We start from the raw sequence: 23,969 nt of genomic DNA on the forward strand, positions 1-23,969 counted from the left end.
TGAATAAATGAACACATAGCTAGACAGACACATATAAACATATACATATTGTATATATGCATATTCCCAACCAAAATTACAAACTGATTCAAAACCCTATCTGGGGACTTCCCTGGTGGTCCAGTAGTTGGGAGTCTGCCTGCCAATGCAGGAGACAGGGTTTCAATTCCTGCTCTGGGAAGATCCACATGCCGAAGCGCAGCTAAGCCCGTGTGCCACAACTTCTGAAGCCTGTGGGCCCTACAGCCCAAGCTCTGCAAAAAGAAGCCACTGCAATGAGAAGCCCGCGTATTGCAGTGAAGAGTAGCACCCCCCCATCCCATTCCCCACTTACCACAGCTAGAGAAAGCCTGCATGCAGCAACGAAGATCCAGCACAGCCAAACATAAATAATTTAACTAAATTCAATAAAAACTGTATCTGGGGGACTTCCCTGGCAGTCCAGTGGTTAAGACTCCATGCTTCCAATGCAGGGGGAGGGAAATACAGGTTCCATCCCTGGTCAGGAAACTAAGATCTCACACGCTACGTGGTGCAGTCAAAAAACAAAACAAAACGGTATCAACTACACAAAAAAGAAAAGCGTATTGAAAAAAGACAATGTCCTCCAGTGCATCAAACAGATTATCAAACTACAGTGACTCAAACAGTGGCAAAGGAACAAAAATAAGTTCAATGGGACACATAATGCAAGGTATGACTTTATTAGGGGGATATCATGGTGGGACAGAGTGGGGAGCTGAGCCTATCGATAGATGTAGAAAAATGGTCTATAGCTTGTGGAGAGATTGGTCTTAGAGAATCTCAAAGTCTTCTGAATACTAAGGGGATGGGCATTCACCAAAGGGGAAAACAGAAAGGGGTGGGGCCCAAGAGGAACCTCGGAGTGCATGTTCCAGTTGGCTGATCTCTGCTAACCGGGCAGGATCGGGGGTGGGGCGGGGCGGGGCGAGGTGGGATGGTGGAGGCAGCAGCCCTCAGAGGACTGGGCAGGGAACCGAGGGCTTCTCACAGATCCAGGGGTTTTCTGTAACACATCTGCCATCATTCCAGCCATCGTTGTGCAGTTCCACACAGTCCTCATCTCCGTGGTTGTTGGGCTCCCCTTTTTTCCAGAAGCTGTGAACCGCATCAGTGCAATGAGACCCCTACTCCACCCAGTGCCCACCCCCAATTTTGGAGGGCCTGGTCCCTGGACTTTGACAGCAAATTGCCAAGTACCAGCCAGAGGTTGGTCAGGAATTCGGAGGCAGGGTTTTTGAAATGTGGGTTCAAACACCACATCCACCAGAATCAGTTCTGGGAAAGTTAAATGTGGGCTTCCCCGGTGGCTCAGATGGTAAAGACTCTACCTGCAATGTGGGAGACCCAGGTTTAATCCCTGGGGTTGGAAAGATTCCCTGGAGAAGAAAATGGGTACCCATTCCAGTACTCTTGCCTGGAGAATTCCATGAACAGAGGAGCCTGGTGGGCTACAGTCCATGGGGTTGCAAAGAGCCTGACACAACTGAGTGATGACACTAACACAAAATTAAATGCAGATTCCTGGGCCTGTACCTAGACGTATAGAATCAGACTCCCACCCAACTCCTACCCCCTACCCCCAGATGAAGGCAGCACTCTGCATCTTCACCAAGCTTCTCAGGTGATGCTTTCCAGTCCAGAGTCTGAGCACCCTTGGTCTGGAGTTCCTGCCCACCTCTCCTGGGACATTGTCACTGGGAGGTTACCTGAGTTGGACAGGACTGTCATCCACCCACCGCCAGGAACCCTCACTGTGGTGGTCACTGAGGCCGATCCAGGTGGGTTTATTATTTCTGGGATACCAAAAGTTCAGGAATTTCTGGGGGTGGGTGGGGAGAGGGGTATCAGGAGGAAGATCCCTGGACGCCACACATCCCATGTCTGCCCACATCTCCATGGACCCCTACCTCCCACAGAAGTTCTTCTCACAGTCTAGCCTAGAGGCCTTACTCAAGTTGTATGTGTTAACATGTGCATGGAGGCTGTGGATGTGTGTTAATGTAATACACATGTGGATATGACTTGTGTCTCAGTTAACATGCATTGTATATGGCCTCAAGGGCACTCTGAATTCCCTTCCTGTCCATACATGGGCTCCTCTCATCCATGTTCTTCTCTCACATGACCTTCCTGAGTCCATTATGATTCCTCCTCCCAGAAGCCTTCCTTGATTGTATCTCACCTCTCATCCCCCCGCCAAACCCCCAGCTGCCCATCTCTCAGAGGGCAGAAGAGGGAAGCAGAAGGTTCTTTCTTGACCTGGCAATATGGCCCAGCCTCTCGGGAGACCTTGCCCAGCCCACCTCCTCCTCAGTACTCTCGATGATAACTAGGTGGGCCCCAATAAGCAGACAGGCAGAGACGGCAGATCTCCAGTCACTCTGGGTCCAGGAGAAGAAGTAGCAGCTTCCATCGAAAAACTCCCAATTCTGAGGACAAGGATGGCACAGGCCAGCTGGGGAAGAGGAGTGGAGTTGGGACAGAGACATTGCTTGGCTCCTAGGCTCCAGATCTTCGGAACCCAGGGCTAGGCCCTTCTCTTCAGCTGTCAGGTCAGTTCCTCAAGAAACCCATGAGGAACATTCCAGCTCTGCTCTGCCCTCCTCAGCCTGGCAGCTGCAGCAGGTGTGGCCCAGCCCCCACCCACCATCCTGTGACTTCCTCTTGACCTTGGTGTGGTTCCCTTACCCAGGGTGGCATTCATCCGGGTCAGGCGCTGTAGGATCTTCTCCAGGTTTGATTGCATCTGCTTCTCTGCAACTTCAGCTGGAGGGAGAGGACGTCAATTATTAAGCACCTACTGTGTATGTGGTGCAGAGAGCCCCATGAGAACATCGTGTGTGGATGTCAGGTGACCCAGAGAGCCCATCATACAGACGAGAAAACTGAGGCTTAGAGAGTGACTTGCCCGACATCGCCAGCTCACCAGGACCTCTTGCAGGGGTCCGATCCCCTCCCTGACTCCTGCCCTCTCTCCTCCACCCCTGGCAGTGGTGGCTTGTCCACAGCCATACAGCCCCTCCCTACTCAGACTCCGGAACCTGGTGTCCAGCCACTTATCCAGGCTGTTGTTCTCACGGTCTTCCGAATCTCTCTGCAGACACTGGATCCTGGAAACTACAACGGAGCAGAGAAATCCCTCTTTAAGCACTGACCCTGAGCCAAATCTGCTTTCAAGGTCTCCCCACCGGGAGGATGAACCACCTTTCAAATAAGGAAGCAGACTTAGAGAGGGAGAGTTACTGGCACATGGTCACACAGAAGGTGACACAGAGCCCGCACGACCCAGCCCTAGTAGGTCTAGGGACTGTGGAAAAGGGCAAAGACCATCTCAGAGAGAAAACCCAAAGGGACCGAGGACTCTAAGCCCCTAGATGCTCACTCACCTTGAACCAGAGTGGTCAGCTGGAGCGTGAAGAAGCCCAGTGAGACGAAGAGGAGCAGCAGGAGAAGCAGAGGGCCCCAGGTCAGACACTCTGCAGGACCAGCAGATGGCTGGGGCTCGGGGCTGGGGGCAGACTCTGCCCCCACTCCACCCCCTGCCTGCCCCCGTTCCCCTAGCTGCCTGCTCCTGAACCAAGCACTCCCGTACCTGACAAGCTCCTCAAACTGTGTAGTGGTCGAGGGTGTCTCTCAGCCAGTCTCTGGCCCCCAAATGTCTCCTCCTCTGGACAGAACAGAGCACATGCACTTGAACTTGGAAGTCGGCTGAGCCCTGCTCTCAGAGTTGCAAGCTGGCTGCCAGGCCCCAAGCACCATCAGGAGCCTGGGACCCTGTCATCCCCACTATCACCCCAGACTGGGGGCCCAGCCTCACCAGAGTCATCTGGCTCCTTGTGTTCATACATCTCTGCCATCCTTCTTCCCTTTCTGTTCCTCTTCCCAACACTTCTCTGGACTATGGTTTTTATAAGCTCATGTATTTCCCTCTGTAGCCCCTCCTCAGACCTGTTCTTTCTCAACTCACAGAGAATGAGGAACACGATAGGGATAACACTTCCTCTCAGAAAAATCTGGGGACCCGTGAAGCGGCTGACACAACTAAAGAGAGGTCACTTCAGGCGGGGCAGAGGCTGGGCAGTCAAGTTTGCAGCCAGAAGGCACTATTCCAACCCCTGTCCAACCCTGGTACCTTCAGCCTCATGTTTCCAGAGCCCCAGTTCCTTCACCTGGGAAATGGGACAATGAGCCTGCCTAAAGGAAACTGACCCTGAATATTCCTTGGAAGGACTGATGCAGAAGCTGAAGCTCCAACACTCTGGACACCTGATGCGAAGAACTGACTCACTAGGAAAGACCCTGATGCTGAGAAAGACTGAGGGCAGGAAAAGCAGGTGACAGAGGAGGAGATGGTTGCAGGGCATCATTGACTCAGTGGTCATGAGTTTGAGCAAAGTCTGGGAGAGAGTGAAGGACAAGGAAGCCTGGCGTGCTGCAGTTCATGGGGTCACAAAGAGTTGGACAGGACTTAGTGATTGGATGATAGCAATCCTGCTTCACATTATAATGATGAGGTTGAATACAGTGCACTAGTAATGGATATAAATGGCTTATTCTAATGATAAGTACTCAGTAATAACAGCACTTGAGCATGTGCCAACCATTCTCCTTGGTGTGTGTTCTCCCTCACTGCCCCCAGTAATAAATCCAGACTCGTTAACCACAGTGGTCTAACAGTTCTCACAATAGCCCTATGAGAAAGGTAGTTACTATCCTTCTTTATAGATGAGGAAACCGAGAGGGCAAGGAACTGCCTGAGGTCACACAGCTCAAAAGCAGTGGGGCTGGGAGTTGACCCCTGAATCCCTGCTTAACCACTACACAGGGCAGTTACTTTTTCCCCCTTTGTAACTACTAAATATAATATAGATAGTCACTTTGAAACTTTGTGTATCGAACTTCCAATTTATTTCTATACTGACCCTATCTGATTCAACTGAGTATATACAACTATCCTTTTCCCCTTAATCTTAAAGTGAGTCTTTTGTAGACAGCATATAATGGGATCATCTGTTTGATTCTTTCTGTCAATCTCTACCTTTTAGTTGGAGAATTTAACCCTTTTATATTTAACATAATTACTGATATGGTAGACTTTTTATCTGCCATTTTGCTATTTGTTTTTCATATGTCTTATTTCCTTTTTATTCCTCGGTTCCTTTGTTACTATCTTTTTCATGTTAAGTAATTTCTTCTTTTAAAAAAAAAAAAGAAGAAGAATTGATTTACAGTGTTAACTTTTATGTGAAATGGAAAACCAAAGAATTTATGTGGTTTGCTTCATTGCAGTATTTGCTTTATTGTGCTAGAACCAAAATTCACAGTACCTCCAAGGTATACCTTGTAATATAATATGGCAACTATGGATATCATATTCTACCTCCTTCTGAAGGTTTGTTGCCATTGTGATTTTCCATAGTAGTTGTTTCTTGTTGATTTAATGATTTTTCTGAATTAATTCTGCAAAGTCTCTATTCTCTGTCATGTACGATCACTTAAATCTCTACTTAGCTTGGTGTTTAGCAAGTGATTGAACAAACTTCCTTGAAAATCTGAAACTAAAAGTCTCCCAGTCTTCATCCAGGATCTCTGTATGTTTTGACACACAGTCAACACTCAGTCAGGAAACTTGCAACCCAGCCTTATCTGCCACTTCCCACTTTCTTGGAGCCTTGAAGTCAGCCAGAATTAAGAGCTTAGGAACTTGTCAGATCTTTCCTGAGTATGCACACAGCCCTCCACATGCATGTAGCCTTCCAGATTCCCAGGAATATGTTGGAGCTTTTCAAAGCCTCTTATGTTCATGCTCAGTCTCTCAGTCATGTCCAACTCTGCAATCCCACGGACTATATAGCCCACCAGGCTCCTCTGTCCATGGGATTTCCCAAATAAGGATACTAGAGTGAGTTGCCTTTCCTCCTCCAGGGGATTGCCCTGACCCTGGGATGGAACCCTTATTTTCTGCATCTCCTGCATTAGCAGGTGAATTCTTTACCACTGAGCCACCTGGAAAGCCCTTTCAAAGTCCCTAGGGACATCTCATTCCTTAACTTTTCTTTTTAAGACTGTTTGGTTAGGTTATTCTTTGTCCCAGCTGTTATCCACCACCTCAGGGAGCTGTGATGTTAAAATATTTGACAGACACCCCCTGGGGAGAGGTTTTTAGCATTGGGCAAGTTCGAGTGAAGTCAATGAAAGATAATCTTTTCAAGGGTGGTCTTCCAGGGAACCACTAGATAGATCAGGTAATACTATTCCTTGGGAACAGGGCTTTATAAGAGCTCTGACTCCGTTTTTCTTCCTGTACCAGAAATGTGACCTGTTATTTTTTAAGGCTATCTTGTTTTTAAATTTTATTTTATCGAAGTATAGTCAATTTACAATGTTGTGTTAATTTCGGCTGTACAGGGAAGTGGTTCAGTTATTCACATATATACATTCTTTTTCATATTCTCTTTCATTATGGTTTGTCACAGGATATTGAATAAGGCTCCCTGTGCTCTACAGTAGGAACTTATTATTTACTCATTCTATATATAATAGTTTGCATCTGCTAATCCCAAATTCCCAATCCTCCCCACCCCCTTGGCAACCACAAATCTATTCTCTATGTCTGTGAGTCTGTAAAGCTATTTCTGTGTTGGAGAGTGAGGAATGGGACTAGGGTGAGTTAAAATTCCACCAAGCTCACTGTTCTTTATTGAGATTCAGCCGTATTTCTTGTCTAAATACTCCCTGAATTACTGTAAGCTTTTGGTTGATTGCCAGTGTTCCAAAAGTGTTGATTCTGACAAATTCTTCAGTTTTTCCATTGCTTTCATGGAAGGGCAAAATTTTTACTCTGCCATTTTTGCTGACATTTCTTTTTTTTTTTTTTCTTTCTTTCTGTTTTTTTGATGGTTAAAGTGTCTTTGATTTGGCTAGTGGGAGCCTTTCACTCTGGCTCTGTGTCCATTCAACATGTGCTTATCAGTTTTTTGCTGATCAGGCTTTCCTTGCCCAAACCCTGGAATCACCCATTTTCCAAAAGAGACCCGGTTGCTTGTAAGTGGAGAATGACATTCAGAACCAAGACCTGAGTGTTGAGTGCATCGTTATTATTAGGGTGTCATTAATCCCAGGACCTCTGAGTAGACAGACAAGAAAACAGATACATGCACATTTATTTCTCTATCAGTTAGTTCAGTCGCTCAGTCATGTCAAACTCTTTTTCGACCCCATGGACTGCAGCACGCCAGGCCTCCCTGTCCACCACCAAGTCCCAGAGCCTGCTCAAACTCATGTCCATTGAGTCGGTGATGCCATCCAGCCATCTCATCCTCTGTTGGCCCCTTTTTCCCCTGCCTTCAGTCTTTCCCAGCATCAGGGTCTTTTCAAATGAATCCGCTCTTTGCATCAGGTCACCAAAGTATTGGAGTTTCAGCTTCAACATCAGTCCTTTCAATGAACACTCAGGACTGATCTCCTTTAGGATGGACTGGTTGGATCTCCTTGCAGTCCAAGGGACTCTCAAGAGTCTTCTCCAACACCACAGTTCAAAAGCATCAATTCTTCAGCACTCAGCTTTCTTTATAGTCCAACTCTCACATCCATACATGACCACTGGAAAAACCATAGCCTTGACTAGAAGGACCTTTGTTGGCATATTTCTCTATATATATCACAGAGTTGGAAACAACTGAGCGACTAAGCACACACACACATATGTTGAAAACCATGAGTTCACACCAACACTAAATACAGTAGAGTTCATTTCTAATTTGCCCTCCATTCTTTTTTTTTTTTTTTTTTTTCGGTCACACAGTTTTCAGCATCTCAGTTTCCCAAGCAGAGACTGAACTGGGGCCATGATAGTGAAAGCCTGGAATCCTAACCACTAAGCCACAAGGGAATTCCCACTCCATTCATCTTTGTAACACTCTTCTCTGATGGTGGGAAACCTGGTTCTCATTATCCTGGGTGCATTTATTTACTCATTTCATCAATCCCACCATATGTATAGCCAACCTCATTTTCCCATCACCATCCCTTATACTATGTAGATGCACTGGGCACTCACCCGCTCCGGCCAGGTAGACAGGCCCTCCTGTTGTTGTCCTTCTTACCTCACTTGGGCTCTGACATCGCATACCACTCATCTCTCCACTAGGATGCTCTCCTCCCCAAGTCTGGACTCCAGCACTCTCAGATCAGATCAGCCGCCATTTTGAATGCTTCCTTCTGTCATCTAAGAACTGGCTGACTTACCTTGTCCCCAAAACACCTCTCCATCCATGTAAGCCTGTCCATACCCAGAGCTTGTGCCTGCCTGTCCTCTCGTATAGAAGCTGCAACTGCTGTTGGATCACCTACAAGGAGTTTTTGTTGTTGTTGTTAATTAAAAAAAGAAAAAGTCACACCACATGGCATGTGGGATCCCAGTTCCCTGGTCAGGGGTTGAACCTGTACTCCCTGCAGTGGAAGCACAGAGTCTTAACCACTGGACTGCCAGGGAAGTCCCTGAAGGGCTCATTTTTATTTCTGAAACCCAGCTCCTCGAGGCTTCCTTGCATTTACCACTTTGACTAGTCCTATTGAAAAGTGTGGGGTCTTCTAGTTATCACCGTAGAAAGGAGGGTCTTTGGGAAATTTCTGCATTTTCACCAGTGGAAATCCTGTCATCACTCTTTCAACACTTACTTTGTGCTAAATGCTTTTCAGACACGACCTCAGCAAATCTCCACAACACAGCTACTACTGCCCTCATTTTACCTATGAGCAAACAGATCCAAGGGCTTCCTGGGTGATGCAGTGGTAAAGAACCCGCCTGTCAATGCAGGAGGTGAAAGAGATGTGGGTTTGATCCCTGGGTTGGGAAGATCCCCTGGAGGAGGAAATGATAACCCACTCCAGTATTCTTGCCTGAGAATCCCATGGACAGAGGAGCCTGGCAGGCTACAGTCATAGGGTTGTAAAGAGTTGGACATGACTGAGCAACTGGGTATACACATACATACAGAGGTTCAAAGGTCACATCAAATGTCCATGATCCATCAGCTTATAAATGCTGGGGGTTAATCCATGAAAACACATCATTTTCTTTTCTTATGTAGGTTTTGTTGTTGTTGTTTTGTTTTATTTTTTTAGTTTTTGGTCATGCCCTGCTGCATATGGGATCTTAGTTCCCCCAGCAGGGATGGAACTCACACCCCCTGCATTGGAAGCACAGAGTCTTAACCACTGGATCACCAGTGAAATCCCAAGCACATCATTTCATTCATCGCTGTGTCCCTCAATTCAAACCAGCTCAAAAAATACCCATTGGAGTGCGGAATGAGAATTGATCGCTTTGCGTCTCTTAACTGAGAAGTCTAAGAGAAAGAGAGCTCCAAAGAATTGATGTTTTTGAAATGTGATGTTGGAGAAGACTCTTGAAAGTCCCTTGGACAGCAAGGAGATCAAACCAGTCAATCCTAAAGGAAATCAGTCCTGAATATTCACTGGAAGGACTGAAGCTGAAGTTAAAGCTCCAATATTTTGGCCTCCTGATTCAAAGAGCTGACTCATTGGAAAAGGCCCTGATACTGGGGAAGATTGAGAGCAGGAGGAGGAGTGGGTGACAGAGGATGAGATGGTTGGATGGCATCACCGACTCAATGGACGTGAGTTTGAGTCAACTCCGGTAGATAGTGAAGGACAGGGAAGCCTGGTGTGCTGCAGTCTATGAAGTCACAAAGGGTCGTACACAACTGAGTGACTGAACAACAACAAGAAAAAGAGAGAAGAGGACAAAATTTGAACCTAGGTGTCTCACCCAGAAGGTAACCTTCTAGACCAAAAATTGGCAAATGTGTTTTCTGAAAAGGACCAAATATTCTAGGTGTCATTTCTGCCACAGTTACTCCCACTGTAACCCTGTAAAAACCGGGACAATATGTATCAGTGGCTGGGTGGGGCTGAGTTTCACTAAACTATTTATAAAAACAGCTGGAGCCAGCTGTTCAGAGGAAGGAGACCAACTCTGTTTTATTCACTACTACATCCCAGTGTTAAGAACACTGACTGGCAAGTAATGGGCAATTCAAAGATGATAATAAACGAATTATCACTTGTATATTCTTTTTTTCCCTTTATCTCTTTCTTTTTTTAAGTTTTTTTTTGGGGGGGGGGGGGAGGGGCACGCCATGTGGCTTGAAGGATCTTAGCTCCCTAAACAGGAATTGAATGCCCGCCCTTAGCAGCAAAAGCACAGATTCCTAACCACTTGTTGTTGTTCAGTTGCTAGGTTGCGTCCGACTCCACCACGCCAGGCTTCCTGTCCTTCACTATCTCCCAGAGTTTGCTCAAACTCATGTCCATTGAGTCGGTGATGCCATCCTGTCGCCCACCCCTCCTCCTGCCCTCAATCTTTCCCAGCATCAGGGTCTTTTCCAACGAGTCAGCTCCTCGCATCAGGTGGCCAAAGTACTGGAGCTTCAGCTTCAGCATTGGTTCTTCCAATGAATATTACCTAACCACTGGACCACCAGGGAAATCCCATTGCTTGTATATTCTTGATGGAAAAGTAGTGATACAACCAGAGTGAGCAGTGCTGGTGGGATGGTTGGACAGAGCATGGGAGATATAGCTGTGCAACATGTTCAAGGTGTTTTGGAGGAGTTTTTGCTCTTTAAAAAAAGGAGCAGGAATGGGACTCCCATGGGGGTCCAGTAGCTGAGATTGTGCATTCCAATGCAGGGGACACAAGTTCGATCCCTAGCTGGGGAACTAAGATCCCACAGGCTATGGCCAAAAAAAAAAAGTTTTTTTAAAGAAGAGAAAGAAATGAATTTTATTGGGCAATTGTTTGGTGCCAAGAGACCTAACTTTTCTCATGACAGACCTGTGAGGTGGGTCTGTATCATAGACTGAATGCTTGTGTCCAACATCCCCACCTTGGTATTCCTACTTTGAAACCTAATCCCCAATGAGATGGTATTCAGAAGTGGGGTATTTGGGAAGTAATTAGATCAAGAATGGGATCAACACTCTTATAAAAGAGACCCCAGGGACTTCCCTGGTGGTCCAGTGGTTAAGATTCCAAACTCCCAAAGCAGAGGACTACATGGTTCAATCCCTGGTCAGGGAACTAGATCCCACATGTTGCAACCAAAGGTTCATACGTTGCAACTAAGACCCGCACAGCCAAATAAAATTTTTTTAAAAATTTATTTTAAAAGAAAGACACCAGAGAGCTCTCTCCCTGCTTCTGCCACCTGAGGACATCGCCAGAAGGAGATGGTCTTCCATGGATCTGGAGGCATATCCTCAGGTTGTGCTAGTGGTAAAGAATTTGCCTGCATTGCAGGAGGTGAAAGAGACATGGGTTCAATCCCTGGGTTGGGAAGATCCCCTGGAGGAGGAAATGGCAACCCACTCCAGTATTCTTGCCTGGAGAATCCCATGGGCAGAGGAGTCTGATGGGCTACAGTCCATGGGGTCACAAAGAGTCAGACATGACTGAGCACACACACAGAAAAACACAAAATTCTCAGCAGACACCAAATTTCACCACATATTGATCTAATTTATTTTATTTTTTGGCTGCACTGGGTCTTTGCGGCAGCATGTGGGCTCTTTGTTGTATTGGGCAGGCTTTTTCTAACTTAGTTTCCAAGCTCAGTCTTAGTTGCTCCATGGCATGTGGGATCTTAGTTCCCTGACCAGGGATCGAACCCCCTGTCCCCTACATTGAAAGGTGAATTCTTAACCACTGGACTCCCAGGGCAGTCCCCTCACATGTTGATCTTAGATTTCCAGCCTTCAGAACTCTGAGAAATAAATGTTGGTTGCTTAAGCCCTTAGAAGTCTATGGTATTCTGTTATAGCAGTCTGAATGGACTAAGATGATCTGTGTCCCCATTTCTCATATGGGGAAAACTGAGGCTCAGGAGTTGAGGAGACACACCACTCATGGCCTCAGAGCTAGAGACACAGTTTGGAAGGTGGTGGCTTTCTCATATCCAAAGACACATCAGCAGAGTTGGAACACCAGCCTCTCAGAAAGGTGAGACAAGACACTCTATTGGATGGGCTGTTCCTACTACATTCATTACAAACCTCTCTGCCTTGTAGGGCTTCCTTGGTGGCTCAGCTGGTAAAGAATCTGCCTGTAATGCACGAGACCCAGGTTCGATCCATGGGTTGGGAAGATCCCCTGGAGAAGGAAATGGCAACCCACTCCAGTATTCTTGCCTGGAAAATCCCATGGACAGAAGAGCTTGGAGGGCTGCAGTCCATGGGGTCACAAAGAGTCAGACACAACTGAGCAACTCACACACACTGCCTGGGGTTCAATATTTTGTGATGGGATCCTGAACTGGCCACCCCGTTTTTCTCTCCTGGGGCTGCAGATGCTTGCTGAAAAACTTTCTGTTCCTCTAGGAAGCCACATTCTCTTTCACTTCCCAGCCTCTGCACATGCTGATTGCCCTAACAGAAAACACCCATTCTCCAACCACCCTGTCCCATCTCCTCTTGAAAAATCAGTCCTTCAGGATGTAACCTTTCCCCTAGAACATGATCTTAAGAAAGCTCTAGAGTATTTTCCAGCATCCTCGAGCCATTCTCCAAGTCTCACTGGACTCCAGTGGGATGTCCTGCAGACTGAAGGCAGTTCTGACACCATCCACCTGGAGACCAAATGAGATCTGTTTAAAAAAAAAAAAAAAAAAGCAAATGCGTATATGTTAAAGATCTCGCTGGCTTTATCCAATGATGCATGAATCAGGCAGCATCCAGTTTAGCAGACAGAAAGGAGCTCTGAAGGGCTGTACAAGGCTAGAGGTTTTCTAGGCAGACAGGAGCAGGGTCAAGGAAGTTGTACCTGAAAAAAAGTGGGTGGGTCATTGCAAAGTTACTTTCCAATAGAGGGATGGCAGGGGTCTATCAGATGATTCCTGATTGGCTGGTTTAAGATTTCATTTCTGAAACAGCTGAAACTGTCATGAAGGCTGAGTTAAGCTTTACTAAGGCTTTCACTGGCTAAGTCAAAGATCTCCCTTGGTATTAATAAATGTCACATTGCACTTGAAAATATGTGGGTTATTTTAAAATATTTTTGACATTGATTTCTGACATAATTCCACAATGATAAAAGAACAGACTCTGTATGGTTTCAATACCTTTAGACCACGAAAATTTTGCACCTGGTTTTATGTCCCTAGATATGTTCCAGTGTCTCCTAGTTTATAGTCTATGGGAACTTGAATAGAATTTGTATCCTACTGTTGTGTGAAAATTGTATAAATTTTAATTATGTTGGATTGGTTCATAGTGCTTTTCAGGTCTCCTATATCCGTCTACTTTTTTGTATATTCATTCTATTAATTTTTGAGAGTTTGATATTGAAACTCCAGCTAAAAATCTTAACTTATCTACTTTAAAAATTTGTAATATATGGTGGAACAATTGGAGAAGGAAGTGGCAACCCACTGCAGTATTCTTGCCTGGGAAATCCGATGGACAGAGGAGCCTGGCATGTTACAGTCCATGGAGTTGCAAGAATTGGACACAATTGAGTGACTAAACCACCACCACCAGGTATATGTAACTGTTCTGTATTTTCCAAGTCTCCTGTAAATGTGTTATCACACCTTCATAATTTAAAAAAAATTTTAAAAAGGAAAGAGAAAGAAAAGACTGAGTTATGTGTCATGAGACTTACCATAAGTAACTCCACTTTTGGTCTATTGTCTTATTATTTTTTAAATATTTATTTCTGTGCGTGCATGCTAAGTTGCTAAGTCATATCCGACTCTTTGTGACCGCATAGACTGTAACCCACCAGGCTCCTCTGTCCATGGGATTCTCCAGGCAAGAATTCTGGAGTGGGCTGCCATGCTCTCCTCCAGGGGATTTTCCCATCCCAAGGATCAAACCCACATTTCTTACGTCTCCTACACTGGCAGGCAGGTCCACTAGCACCACCTGGGAAGCTCCAGTTATTTATGCACGTACCTTTATTTTTGGCTGTGTTGGGTCTTAGTTGCGGCAGCGGGCTCAGTAGTTGAGGCCCTCGGGCTTAGTTGCACCCCAAGCATGTGGGATCTTAGTTCCCTGACCAGAGATTGAACTTGTGACCTCTGTATTGGCAGATGGATTCTTAACCACTGGACCACCAGGGAAGTCCAGATATATTTCTTATTCTATCACAAACGCTGTCCAAGGTTCCCTCCAGGCTGGGTCAGGTGCCTCTTCTGGGCAATCCCAACCCCTTTTTCAGGTATCACACAAAAGTTCTGTGCTTTCAGATCTGTGTCCCCCTCCAGATTGTGAGTTCCACAGAAGACCGTGTCCTTGGAATCAAAGCAGGTGTTCGACAAATGTCTAGTAAACAGATGAGATGAGTGAAGAAATGTCTCATTCTATTGCCTATTTCATCTTTACCGCCCAGACATGTGTAACTGCCCAGTCCTCCATTCCCACCCGGAATCTCACCTCTCTCTTCCACTGACAAATCACATCTTTTAATACCACCTCCTCCAGGAAGCCTTCCTTTCCCACCCACTCGGAGCCCCATCCAAAACCAGGTGAGGAGCAGACTCTGTCATCCCTTAGAAGGTCTCACCTGACAGCAGGAAGATTTCCCCAAAGACTTGCCCCAGGTTAGACCCCACCTTCCTCCACAACTCTCAGACGAGTGCCACCTGCTGCTTTAGAGGTGTCATTGAAATAGGGCTCAATGGGCTGGGCTGGCCTTACAGAAACTTGCCAGCACCAGAATTCCAGAACCTCAGCTAACATCGTAGACCAGAAGACCTATTGGGTTTCTCTCCAGGCTGGACAGCGCCACCCAGTGGTCAAGAAGGCTTCGACATAGGTTAACAGAACAGACACCTTCCTGCCTCCTTGACTTCGCGTTGGCTGGTCCTTTTGCCTGGCATCCCGCCCTTCCTTCGTCTCTCAATGTCTTACTTGCTCTTTAGAGTGACATCACAGTCCTCCAGTTTGCTTGTTTCCTCACCTTGAGCCTTAGCTCCTCTAAAGCCCCAGGAAGGAAGGTATGCCCCACCACAAATTCTGCCCTGCAGTAAAATGTCCTGAGTCAGCTGTTCCTCCAGCCTCAACAGCTCCACTCCTGGTCATGTGGGTAAATTGTGCCCCACGTCTTGGAACAGGAATTCCGGGAACAGGACCACGCTTCTTCCATCTTTGGGGGAAAACCTCTGGGTATCATCACACTTCTTAGAAGAGGTGTTTTCATTCCTGCCTTCACCCCCTCCCCAAATCACCAGTGACGGTATCTACCTTTCCTTTGAGAAAAACAGCAGACCCATTTTTGTCTTGGTCCCCCCTGTGATAGAGGTGGCCACTTCTTCCTTCCTGCCTGAACTCCACTTTCCTGGGACTCCTCTGATAGCCTCACCTGCTGTGTCTCCTTCTTCCTCCTGGGCTGCTCCTGCTCCATCACCCTTCCTCTTCTTTCGCCTGACCTTGCAACTTGCCTGTCATTGATGAATCTTTGCTATCCAAATCCTCTTCTTCTGTTGGGAGGACAAGAAAGGAAGAATGCCAGGGATGGACTAATTGTCCAGTTTCTCCAGGATTGCAGCCAGCCTGAGGTTGTAGAGGGCAGCAAAGTCAGAGGGAGACACCAGGGCCAGAGCATAGTAAGAAATCACCCAAGATCCAATAGGTCAAAAGTGAAAGCCCAGGGACTTCCCTGGTGGTCCAGACTTCACGCTTCCAGCCCAGGGACCTCCCTCCTGGCACTAGTGGTAAAGAATATGTCTGCTAATGCAGGAGATGCAAGAGACACGAGTACAATCCCTAGGTCAGGAAGGTCCCCTGAAATAATAGGAAATGGCACTCTGCTCCAGTATTCTTGCCTGGAGAATCCCATGGACAGAGGAGCCTGGCGGGCTACAGTCCATGGCATCATAAAGACTGAGGACACGCACACCTGTGCAAACACACACACACACACACACACTTTTCCAGTGCAGGGGGGCATGGGTTTGATCCTTGGTCAGGAAACTAAGATCCCACATTCTGTGTGGTGTCACAAAAAAAGCAAGAATGCCCAAACTGGTTTTAAACACCAAATGAGAGTACTGGAGTGGGGTGCCATCGCCTTCTCCGTATAGGGAGACCAGGGTGAGGCTATAAAACCACCTTATCCTGATGCTGTTTCAGGTACTTGGTCTTTAATCATCTTCCTTTTTAGTGTCTCCTATGATGTTTAGTCTGCTCAGTTTTCAAACCTCTCCTTCTTGGATCCTTTCAGATATCTTGTGTCATTCTATGATCTATTTCCAAATTGTTCTTTGATTTGTTTGTTTCAACTCTGGCTCCTCTATATAAAAGTTATCTATCATTGTATAACTAATTGCTACAAACTGAGTGGATTAACACACATTTATTATTCCAGGTTTTTGTGAGTCAGGAATCTAGCCATGACTTAGTGGATCCCTTGCCTAGGATCTTTCTTGATGACTTAGGGGGTGGGATGGGGAGTTGGAGGGAGATTCAACAGGGAAGGGATGTATGTATATGTAGGAATAGGAAATGGCACTTTGTTCCACAAAGCTAAACCCAAGAATACCGGAGCAGGAAGCCTATCCTTTCTCCAGCAGATCTTCCTGACCCAGGAATCAAACTGGAGTCTCCTACATTGCAGGCGGATTCTTTACCAACTGAGCTATCAGGGAAGACCAAAAATATGTGAAAGTGAAAGTCACTCAGTTGTGTCCAACTCTTTGCAACCGCATGAACTATATATATATAGTCCATGGAATTCTCCAGGTCAAAATATGGGAATGGGTAGCCTTTCCCTTCTCCAGTGGATTTTCCTGACCCAGGGATTGAACCGGGGTCTCCTGCATTGCAGGCGGGTTCTTTACCAGTTGAGCCACAAGGGAAGCCCAAGTACACTGGAATAGGTAGCCTATCCCTTCTCCAGGGGATCTTCTGGACCCAGGAATTGTACCGGGGTCTCCTGCATTGCAGGTGGGTTCTTTACCAACTGAGCTATTAGGGAAGCCCACAACCATTGTAGAACAGTTATATTTCAGTAACAAAATAACTACCTTAAATATCAAGCTGGAGGACTCATACATTCTGATTTTAAACAATGCAAATCTATGGTAACAAAACAGTTCAAAACAGTGTAGTTCTGACCCAAGAAAAGATGTATTACCAATGGAAAAGAATTAAATGTCCAGAAATAAACCCATACATCGATGGCCAGTTGATTTTTCACAATGGTGCCAAGTCCATTCAAAGGGGGAAAAATAGTATCTTCAACAAATAGTACTGAGGCAACCGGATTTCCACAAGCAAATGAATGAAATTGGACACTTGGATCACATTGCACATAAACATTAACTCAATGTGGAACAACAGCCTAAATATAAGAGCTAAAACTATTAAACTCTTAAAAGAAAGCATAAGGGTAAACCTGTATGACATTGAATTTGGCAATAGATTTTTAGACATGACATGCAAAGCACAGGTGACCAAAAAAATAGATAAACTGGACTTCCTCAAAATTTAAAACTTTCATGCATTAAAGGACATCTTCAAGAAGGCGAAAACAACCTACTGAGTGAGAGAAAATACTTGTAAATCGTATATCTGATAAGGGCTTGATATCCAGAACATATAAAGAAAATCTGCACCTCAATAACAACAAAAACATACAATTCAGTTAAAAAATGGGCAAAATACTTGAATAGACATTTACCCCAAGATGATGTACAAATGGCCAATAAGCACGTAAAAGGATACTCAATATTATTTGTCATTAGGTAAGTGCAAGTCAAAGCCACAATAAGATAACAATTCACACCTACTAGAATAACTATAATTTTTTTAAAAAAATAATAAATATTGGTAAGAAGGTAGAGAAATTGAAACCCTCAGACTTTGCTGCTGGGGATTTAAAATGGTGCAGCCACTGTAGAAAACACTTTGGTTGCTCCTCAAAAAGTTAAACATAGAATTGTCATATGGTCCAGCAATTTCACTCCTGTTGTTGTTCAGTCACTCAGTCGTGTCTGACTGTCTGCAACCCCATGGACTGCAGCATACCAGGCTTCCCTGTCCTTCACCATCTCCCAGAGTTTGCTCAAACTCACGTCCATTGAATCAGTGATGCTATCCAACCATCTTGTCCTCTGCTGTCCCCTTCTCCTTCTGCCCTCAATTTTCCCCAGCATCAGGGTCTTTTCTAATGAGTCAGCTCTTTGCATCAGGTGGCCAAAGTATTGGAGCTTTAGCTTCAGTGTCTGTCCTTCAAATGAACATTCAGGATTGATTTCCTTTAGGATTGACTGGTTTGATTGCCTTGCAGTCCAAGGGCCTCTCGAGAGTCTACTCCTGGGTATATATCAAAATAATTGAAAACAGGGACTGAAATAGACACTTGTATACCTGTGTTCATAGCAGCATTATTCACAGCAGCCAAAAGGTGGAAACGACTCAAGTGTCCATTCACAGATGAGTGGATAAGCAAAATACAGTTTATGCAAACATCAGAATATGACCTAAATTTTAATAAAAAGGACAGAAGTTTTAACACAACATGAATGAACCTGAAAATATTTGCTAACTGAAATAAACCAAACACAAAAGGACAAATATTGTACGATTCCACTTAGATGAAATGCCTAGAATAAATTCATAGAGACAAAAGTGAAATAGAGGTTACCAGGGTCTGGGCAGGGTAGGGGGTGAGTAATGGGGAGTTTTAAAATAGGGATGGAGTTTCTACATGGGAATGATGAAAAAGTTTTGGAAGTAGGTAGTAATGATTGCACAGCATTGTGAATGCACCTAATGCCACTGGATTGTACATTTAAAATGGCAAATGTTAGGTTACATATATTTTACCACAATCAAATATTCTAAAAAAAAAAAAAAGGAGAAGAAGCTGCCATGTCTCTTAAGTTCTAGGCTCAGAACTAACTAGCCCAGCATCACCTCTGATGTATTCTGTTGGTCAGAACAAGTAACAAAACCAGCTCAGATTCAAGTGATGGGAAAACAGACTCCACTTCTTCATAGGAGGAGCTATATGTATTATCCCCGTTTGCTCTTTATAAGACAAAGTATCAAGTCTGAGGCCACGGTGATCAATATTCACAACAAACAAATTTTGAGTTAAAATCTTAATCTCAAAACAAATTTTTTTGTGCTAAAACTTCTTATCCACTAAATACTGAGAGAAAAGTAACTTAATAAGTTGAAAGATGCAAAATTTGACTCTGAAGAAATGATAACCACCTCCCCCCTACTGAAAAAATCACAGAGGGAGAATTGACAGTTGGTAAAAAAAAAAAAAAAAAAATTGGACAAAAAGAACCCAATGAATCAAATGTTTACTGCAAAGATCACATGGAAAAAATGTTCCTGATAAAAATGATTTCAATCAAATAAAAGTAAACACTGAAAAAAAATTGGGGGCAGTTTAAGTGCACTGAATAAAAGCAAAGTTATCCAGGAATCTAGTTGGCCAGATGCAGCTTAGGGTTCAAAATCTTTTCCAACAGAATATGTGTTGGATTTTTTTTTTCTCACTGAGCTTTTAAAAATGGAATCAAAGTGTCCCCAGAATAAAACCATCCTTTGTGTGAGCATGGCAGGGTGAGCAAGAGAGGGTCAGAAGCCCTGGGCATCTTTCTGGCATTTAATTTTATTCCCCAGACACCAGACACCAATTATCTCCTAGGCAAATTCCCAGAAACAATCCAGTCCTTACGTCTTTCTGGGCTTCCCTGGACCCCACCCAGGTCTGTGTCTCTGCAGACCCCTGTCTCCCACCTCCCAACAGTCCAGGTATTTTGTTCCTTGGAAGTTGTAGGTCACACTAAACTGTTCTTTTCTGGGGGTGAACCCCAAGATTTTTCCTCACTCCTCCACACTGGGAGACCATGGGAAGCCAACTCAGAGATTATCCCTTGCTGGTTACGTGGCCCTCACCACATCCTGGGTATTATTCTTGCCCTCCTGACTTGAGACCATGTGTTCTATCTCTAGGGCTCACCTAGTGCTTCCCAGGTGGCACAGTGGTAAAGAATCCACCTGCCAATGCAGGAGATGCAGTTTCCATCCCTGACTTGGGAAGATCCCCTGGAGGAGGAAAGGCAACCCACTCCAGCATTCTTGCCTGAAGAATCCCACGGACAGAGGAGCCTGGTAGGCTACAGTCCATGGGATTGCAAAGAGTTGGACACAACTGAGCAACTGAGCACAGACGCACATTCCGTATCTAACTATGTCCACAGGGATCCTCCCCCCACCTCTTAAGTCTGCTAGGAATCAATGGACAATGTCCATGAGGTTCACTTCAGCTTCATATTCTGCAAATACAAGGCCACCTTGTGACTATGTCAGAACTGAAATGTCTAGCACATAAATTTTAAAGGAAGGGAGCAAATAGAGACTTCCCTGGTGGTCCAGTGGTTAAGGCTCCGCCCTTCCACTTCAAGGAGCATGGCTTCAACCCTGGCCCAGGCAATAAGATCCTCCTCCCTAAAAGGAGCGGTAAGGCAAAGATATGCTTTTTTTGGCCATGTGGCATGCAGGATCTTAGTTCCCCAATCTGGAATCAAATCCCAGGCCCTCGACAGTGAAAGCACAGAGTCCTAACCATTGGACTGCCAGGGAATCAAAAATATGTTCTTTAAAAAAAAAGAGAGAAGTATGGGGGAATATGGGCATGTGCAGGAGAAGGAATTCATTATAATTATTTTTACCATTGAGTTTTTAGAAATATGCTTCAAAGCTTTTCTGAACAGTTCCAGAATTTTAATAGATGCAATGTACAATAGATAGTAAGAGAGAGGGGGAGAGAGAAGACACCCAATGAGGGAGTATAGACAGTGGCAGAGAGGGTGTAGACAGATTCAGAGCGGGGACAGAGACAAAGAGAGAGAAGGCAGGCAAAATGTAGATTAGACAGAGTGTAGACAGAGGCGGAGACAAATGACAGGGGCAGGGAGCGTGGCCCGATGTCGTTCACTGCTCCCCAAACCAGAAGGTACCCCCTACCTACTATTTAGAAGACTGAGATCTCAGACCTCAGTAGGTCCTGACATGGCCCATCTTGGGTCCCAGGCTTCCCGTTCCCTTTTCTGTCTCTTTCCATTTTCAGCTCCCATTCTGAGCTGACGATGTCACCCTATCTTCTGTGACAGGGTCCTTCTTCCCTGCCCCAGCCCCTCCAGGACCCTTCCCTGCATCTTGGGGTGTAAGCGTGTCCTTTTTGCTAAGTCTTGCCCCCTGTCAGTAACTCCCCAGCCTGAATGCTCCTTCCACCCGTCCCTTCCCTGTTAATCATCTTGGGCCCGCCATTCATTCATTTATCAAATATTTTATAAGCAGTCCTATGTGCCGGGCCCCTACTCAGCAATGCTGGGGACCGCGGGAGGAAACCTGACCTAGGCCCTGCATCACTCCCACCCTGTCCCCGTGTGTCTAAGAGGTGTGGGGGGTGTGGGAGTCATGTAAGCAGTGATAACGGCATGCTCAGAGTTTGATGGAGGAACATTAGACACTTAAGAGAAGATATTTAACCTGGCCTAGACTAGAGCAGGCCCTGAGTCCCCGGTGTGACACCCCAACCCCCCCAAAGCCCCGCCCCCAACACAAATTGGGCGGTGTGAAGATGCTGTCCCTCAGCCGCAGGGACTTCTGGTAACGCCCCTTCTCAGACCCAACCCTTTAGCCTCTACCTGCTCAGCCCCTGTCCCAGGGCTGATCTAGGCCACGCCCCTCTCAGCCCCGCCCCTATTTCATTCAGGCCTTTCATTCAGGCCTTAAGTCCCACCGCCCGGGAGGGCAACTGCACAACAATATCGCAATCTCATTGGCCAGAAAGCGTTACTTCACCGCCCTCCTTCAGTGTCATTGGCTCGCTAGATGTCAATTTTCTTTATAGCGGCCCAACAGTTGCCATGGCCGAGGTTTGAGGGACAGATAATAATGGACGACCCAGGACGCCTCGTTATTGGGCAAAAAGCCCGGCTGTGGGCGGGGCTTAGCGCCAAACGCTCGCCTGCCTCTGTCTGCGGTTCCTCAGGGACGCAGTCTTTCCTCAGAGACACACCCCTCTCTCCTCGCTATTGGTCCTGCCAAGTGTTGATCAACAGGGCGCCACATTTCGATAGGCAAAACTACCCGTCCTTCACTGCTTCCCTAACTTCAATTCGCTTCTCTCCTTAAAGGCGGCAACCTTCTGGCCGTAGCCAGGGCCCGCCTTACGGTATGACCACAGATTGGCCAAACACGCCATCACTCCTTGACAGTGGGCGGAGCCAGAGCGGCTGGGGGCGGTGAATTGGCTGACTGGGCCTCGGGGGCGGGGCAGCGGCTCCTGTCAGCGGGTGAAATGGCAGCGGCGGAGCCGGCGGCGACCGCGGTCCCGGGGGGCGGCTGAGGGGGCCGGGCCGGGCCGGGGCTGCGGGGCGAGCGACACGGCGGGGATCCGGCGGCGCGGCCCGGGACGGCGACACTCGGCATGGCGATGGCGCGCTCTTTACAGGTAGGTAGGCGGCGCGGGCCGGGCCTCCCGGGCGCCTTCTCAGGCCCGCGGCTCCGCGTTGCGGCCCATGGGGGCCGGGCAAGACCGGGACTCCGGGCCTCTTGCCCCGGCACCCGCCCCGGGAGCCCTCGGCACTCCCAGCACGGACACAGGCCGTCAACCTCGGGCCCTGGCCCCTGCACATCCTCGTTCCTGGAGCTTCCCGACCCCTCTGGGCCCCTCCCAGGACCCTTCCAGGTGCCCTCCCCCCCAACACCGCCCCCTTCCCGGGAGCCCCCACTCAGGCCCGTGACCCCCGCTCACCCTCTTTACTGACCCTCAGGACCCCTTTCCAGGCCCTTCAAGGCTCCCCCAGTCACCACCCCACAGACCCGCCCCCTACAAGCGCCCCCCGCAACCCCGCCGCAAGCCCAGGACCCCCGTCCTCTCTCTCTCCGGATCCCCCAAGACTCCTTTCATCTGTAGACCCCTGGTCACGCCGTCCCTCTCCTCACTTCATATCCCATCCCTGGGCCCAGACCTGCCCCCACCCCCTTAGATACCAGCCTTAGAGCCATACCCCTCCAGTCTGACACCTCCTCAGCCTCTGTAAATCTGGATTCCTGCCCACAAGCCTCACTTCAGCCTGCTGGCCCATCTCCCACCCCCAGAAGCCCCATGCCCAAGGGCACCCCTGAAAACCACTCCTGGGATACTCCCCACACACACCCCTGATCCTGATTCCCCTCGATTCCAGCTTCCTGAAAATCCACCCTCACCTTGTGCTCGAGACAGCCCAACAGATAGTCTGAACCCCCTCCCCAACCAGTGAAACCCACCCCTCTGAGGGCCCCACTCACTTGCACAGACACACACACACATACACACACACACCTGAGAGCCAACAGAGGGAAAGCTGTGAATCCTCAACAGCTCATACTAATATGAGTATGAGGGGCCCATGGTGGGTGTGATAGACAGACTGGACCCCTCATACACAGACATTCAGGAGCCCTTCACACAAACACACACACACAGAGTCTGACTCTTGGATCCCCAACACACACAGAAACACTTAAGACCTTCAACACAGACCCAGGCAGTTGGGAACCCCCCCAACTTGCCTCCCATACACACACACACACACACACACACACAACACACACACACACTTGCCTCCCATACACACACACACATGTGCATGCGCGTGCACACACACACACTTGCCTCCCATACACACACACGTGCATGCTCGTGCACGCACACACACACACACTTACTTCCCATACACACGTGTGCATGCACTCACGCACACACACACACACACACACACACACACACACCTCCTCAGTACTTTAGCACTCCTCCTTGGAATTCATCTGCCCAAGTCCTCCTGGAAGCCGCCACCAGCTCCCAGCTCAGGCCGAGACTCCGATGTCAGCTGCCTGCCCTGCCCCAGGTG

General features: G+C 47.1%; 2 protein-coding genes across 5 annotated transcripts in view; one reads left to right on the top strand and one right to left on the bottom strand.

Annotated features, from left to right (window-relative positions):
• Nucleotides 1-688: 688 nt before the first annotated feature.
• LOC109561650 (CD209 antigen-like protein C) lies at nt 689-3,996 on the bottom strand. The gene is made up of 8 exons (XM_070792903.1): nt 3,842-3,996; nt 3,617-3,691; nt 3,411-3,500; nt 3,052-3,141; nt 2,713-2,790; nt 2,328-2,479; nt 1,731-1,843; nt 689-1,119 (listed from the first exon to the last, which is right to left on the bottom strand). The coding sequence occupies exons 1-8, from the start codon at nt 3,879-3,881 to the stop codon at nt 978-980; spliced, it is 780 nt and encodes a 259-aa protein (XP_070649004.1). The 5' UTR covers nt 3,882-3,996; the 3' UTR covers nt 689-977.
• Nucleotides 3,997-22,371: 18,375 nt separating this feature from the next.
• Nucleotides 22,372-23,969, top strand: part of EVI5L (ecotropic viral integration site 5 like) — a 32,422-nt gene continuing 30,824 nt past the window's right edge. For 3 of the 4 annotated variants that reach the window (XM_070792904.1, XM_070792908.1, XM_070792906.1), the window contains exon 1: nt 22,372-22,528. The gene's annotated coding sequence lies outside the window, so the exon portion shown is untranslated. The remainder of the gene's footprint in view (nt 22,529-23,969) is intronic. The other variant, XM_070792905.1, reaches the window with a different exon arrangement.

The sequence above is a fragment of the Bos indicus genome, chromosome 7, assembly GCF_029378745.1.
Source record: "Bos indicus isolate NIAB-ARS_2022 breed Sahiwal x Tharparkar chromosome 7, NIAB-ARS_B.indTharparkar_mat_pri_1.0, whole genome shotgun sequence".
NCBI classification, from domain to species: Eukaryota; Metazoa; Chordata; class Mammalia; order Artiodactyla; family Bovidae; genus Bos; species Bos indicus.

Coding starts and splice junctions, on each gene's coding strand:
- LOC109561650 (XM_070792903.1), bottom strand. CDS start 3,881: ATGGCAGAGATGTATGAACACAAGGAGCCAGATGACTCTG. Junction 1,844..2,327: donor TCGAGAGTACTGAGGAGGAG/GTGGGCTGGGCA, acceptor ACCCACCCCCAG/AAATTCCTGAACTTTTGGTA. Junction 1,120..1,730: donor GACAGTCCTGTCCAACTCAG/GTAACCTCCCAG, acceptor TGCGGTTCACAG/CTTCTGGAAAAAAGGGGAGC.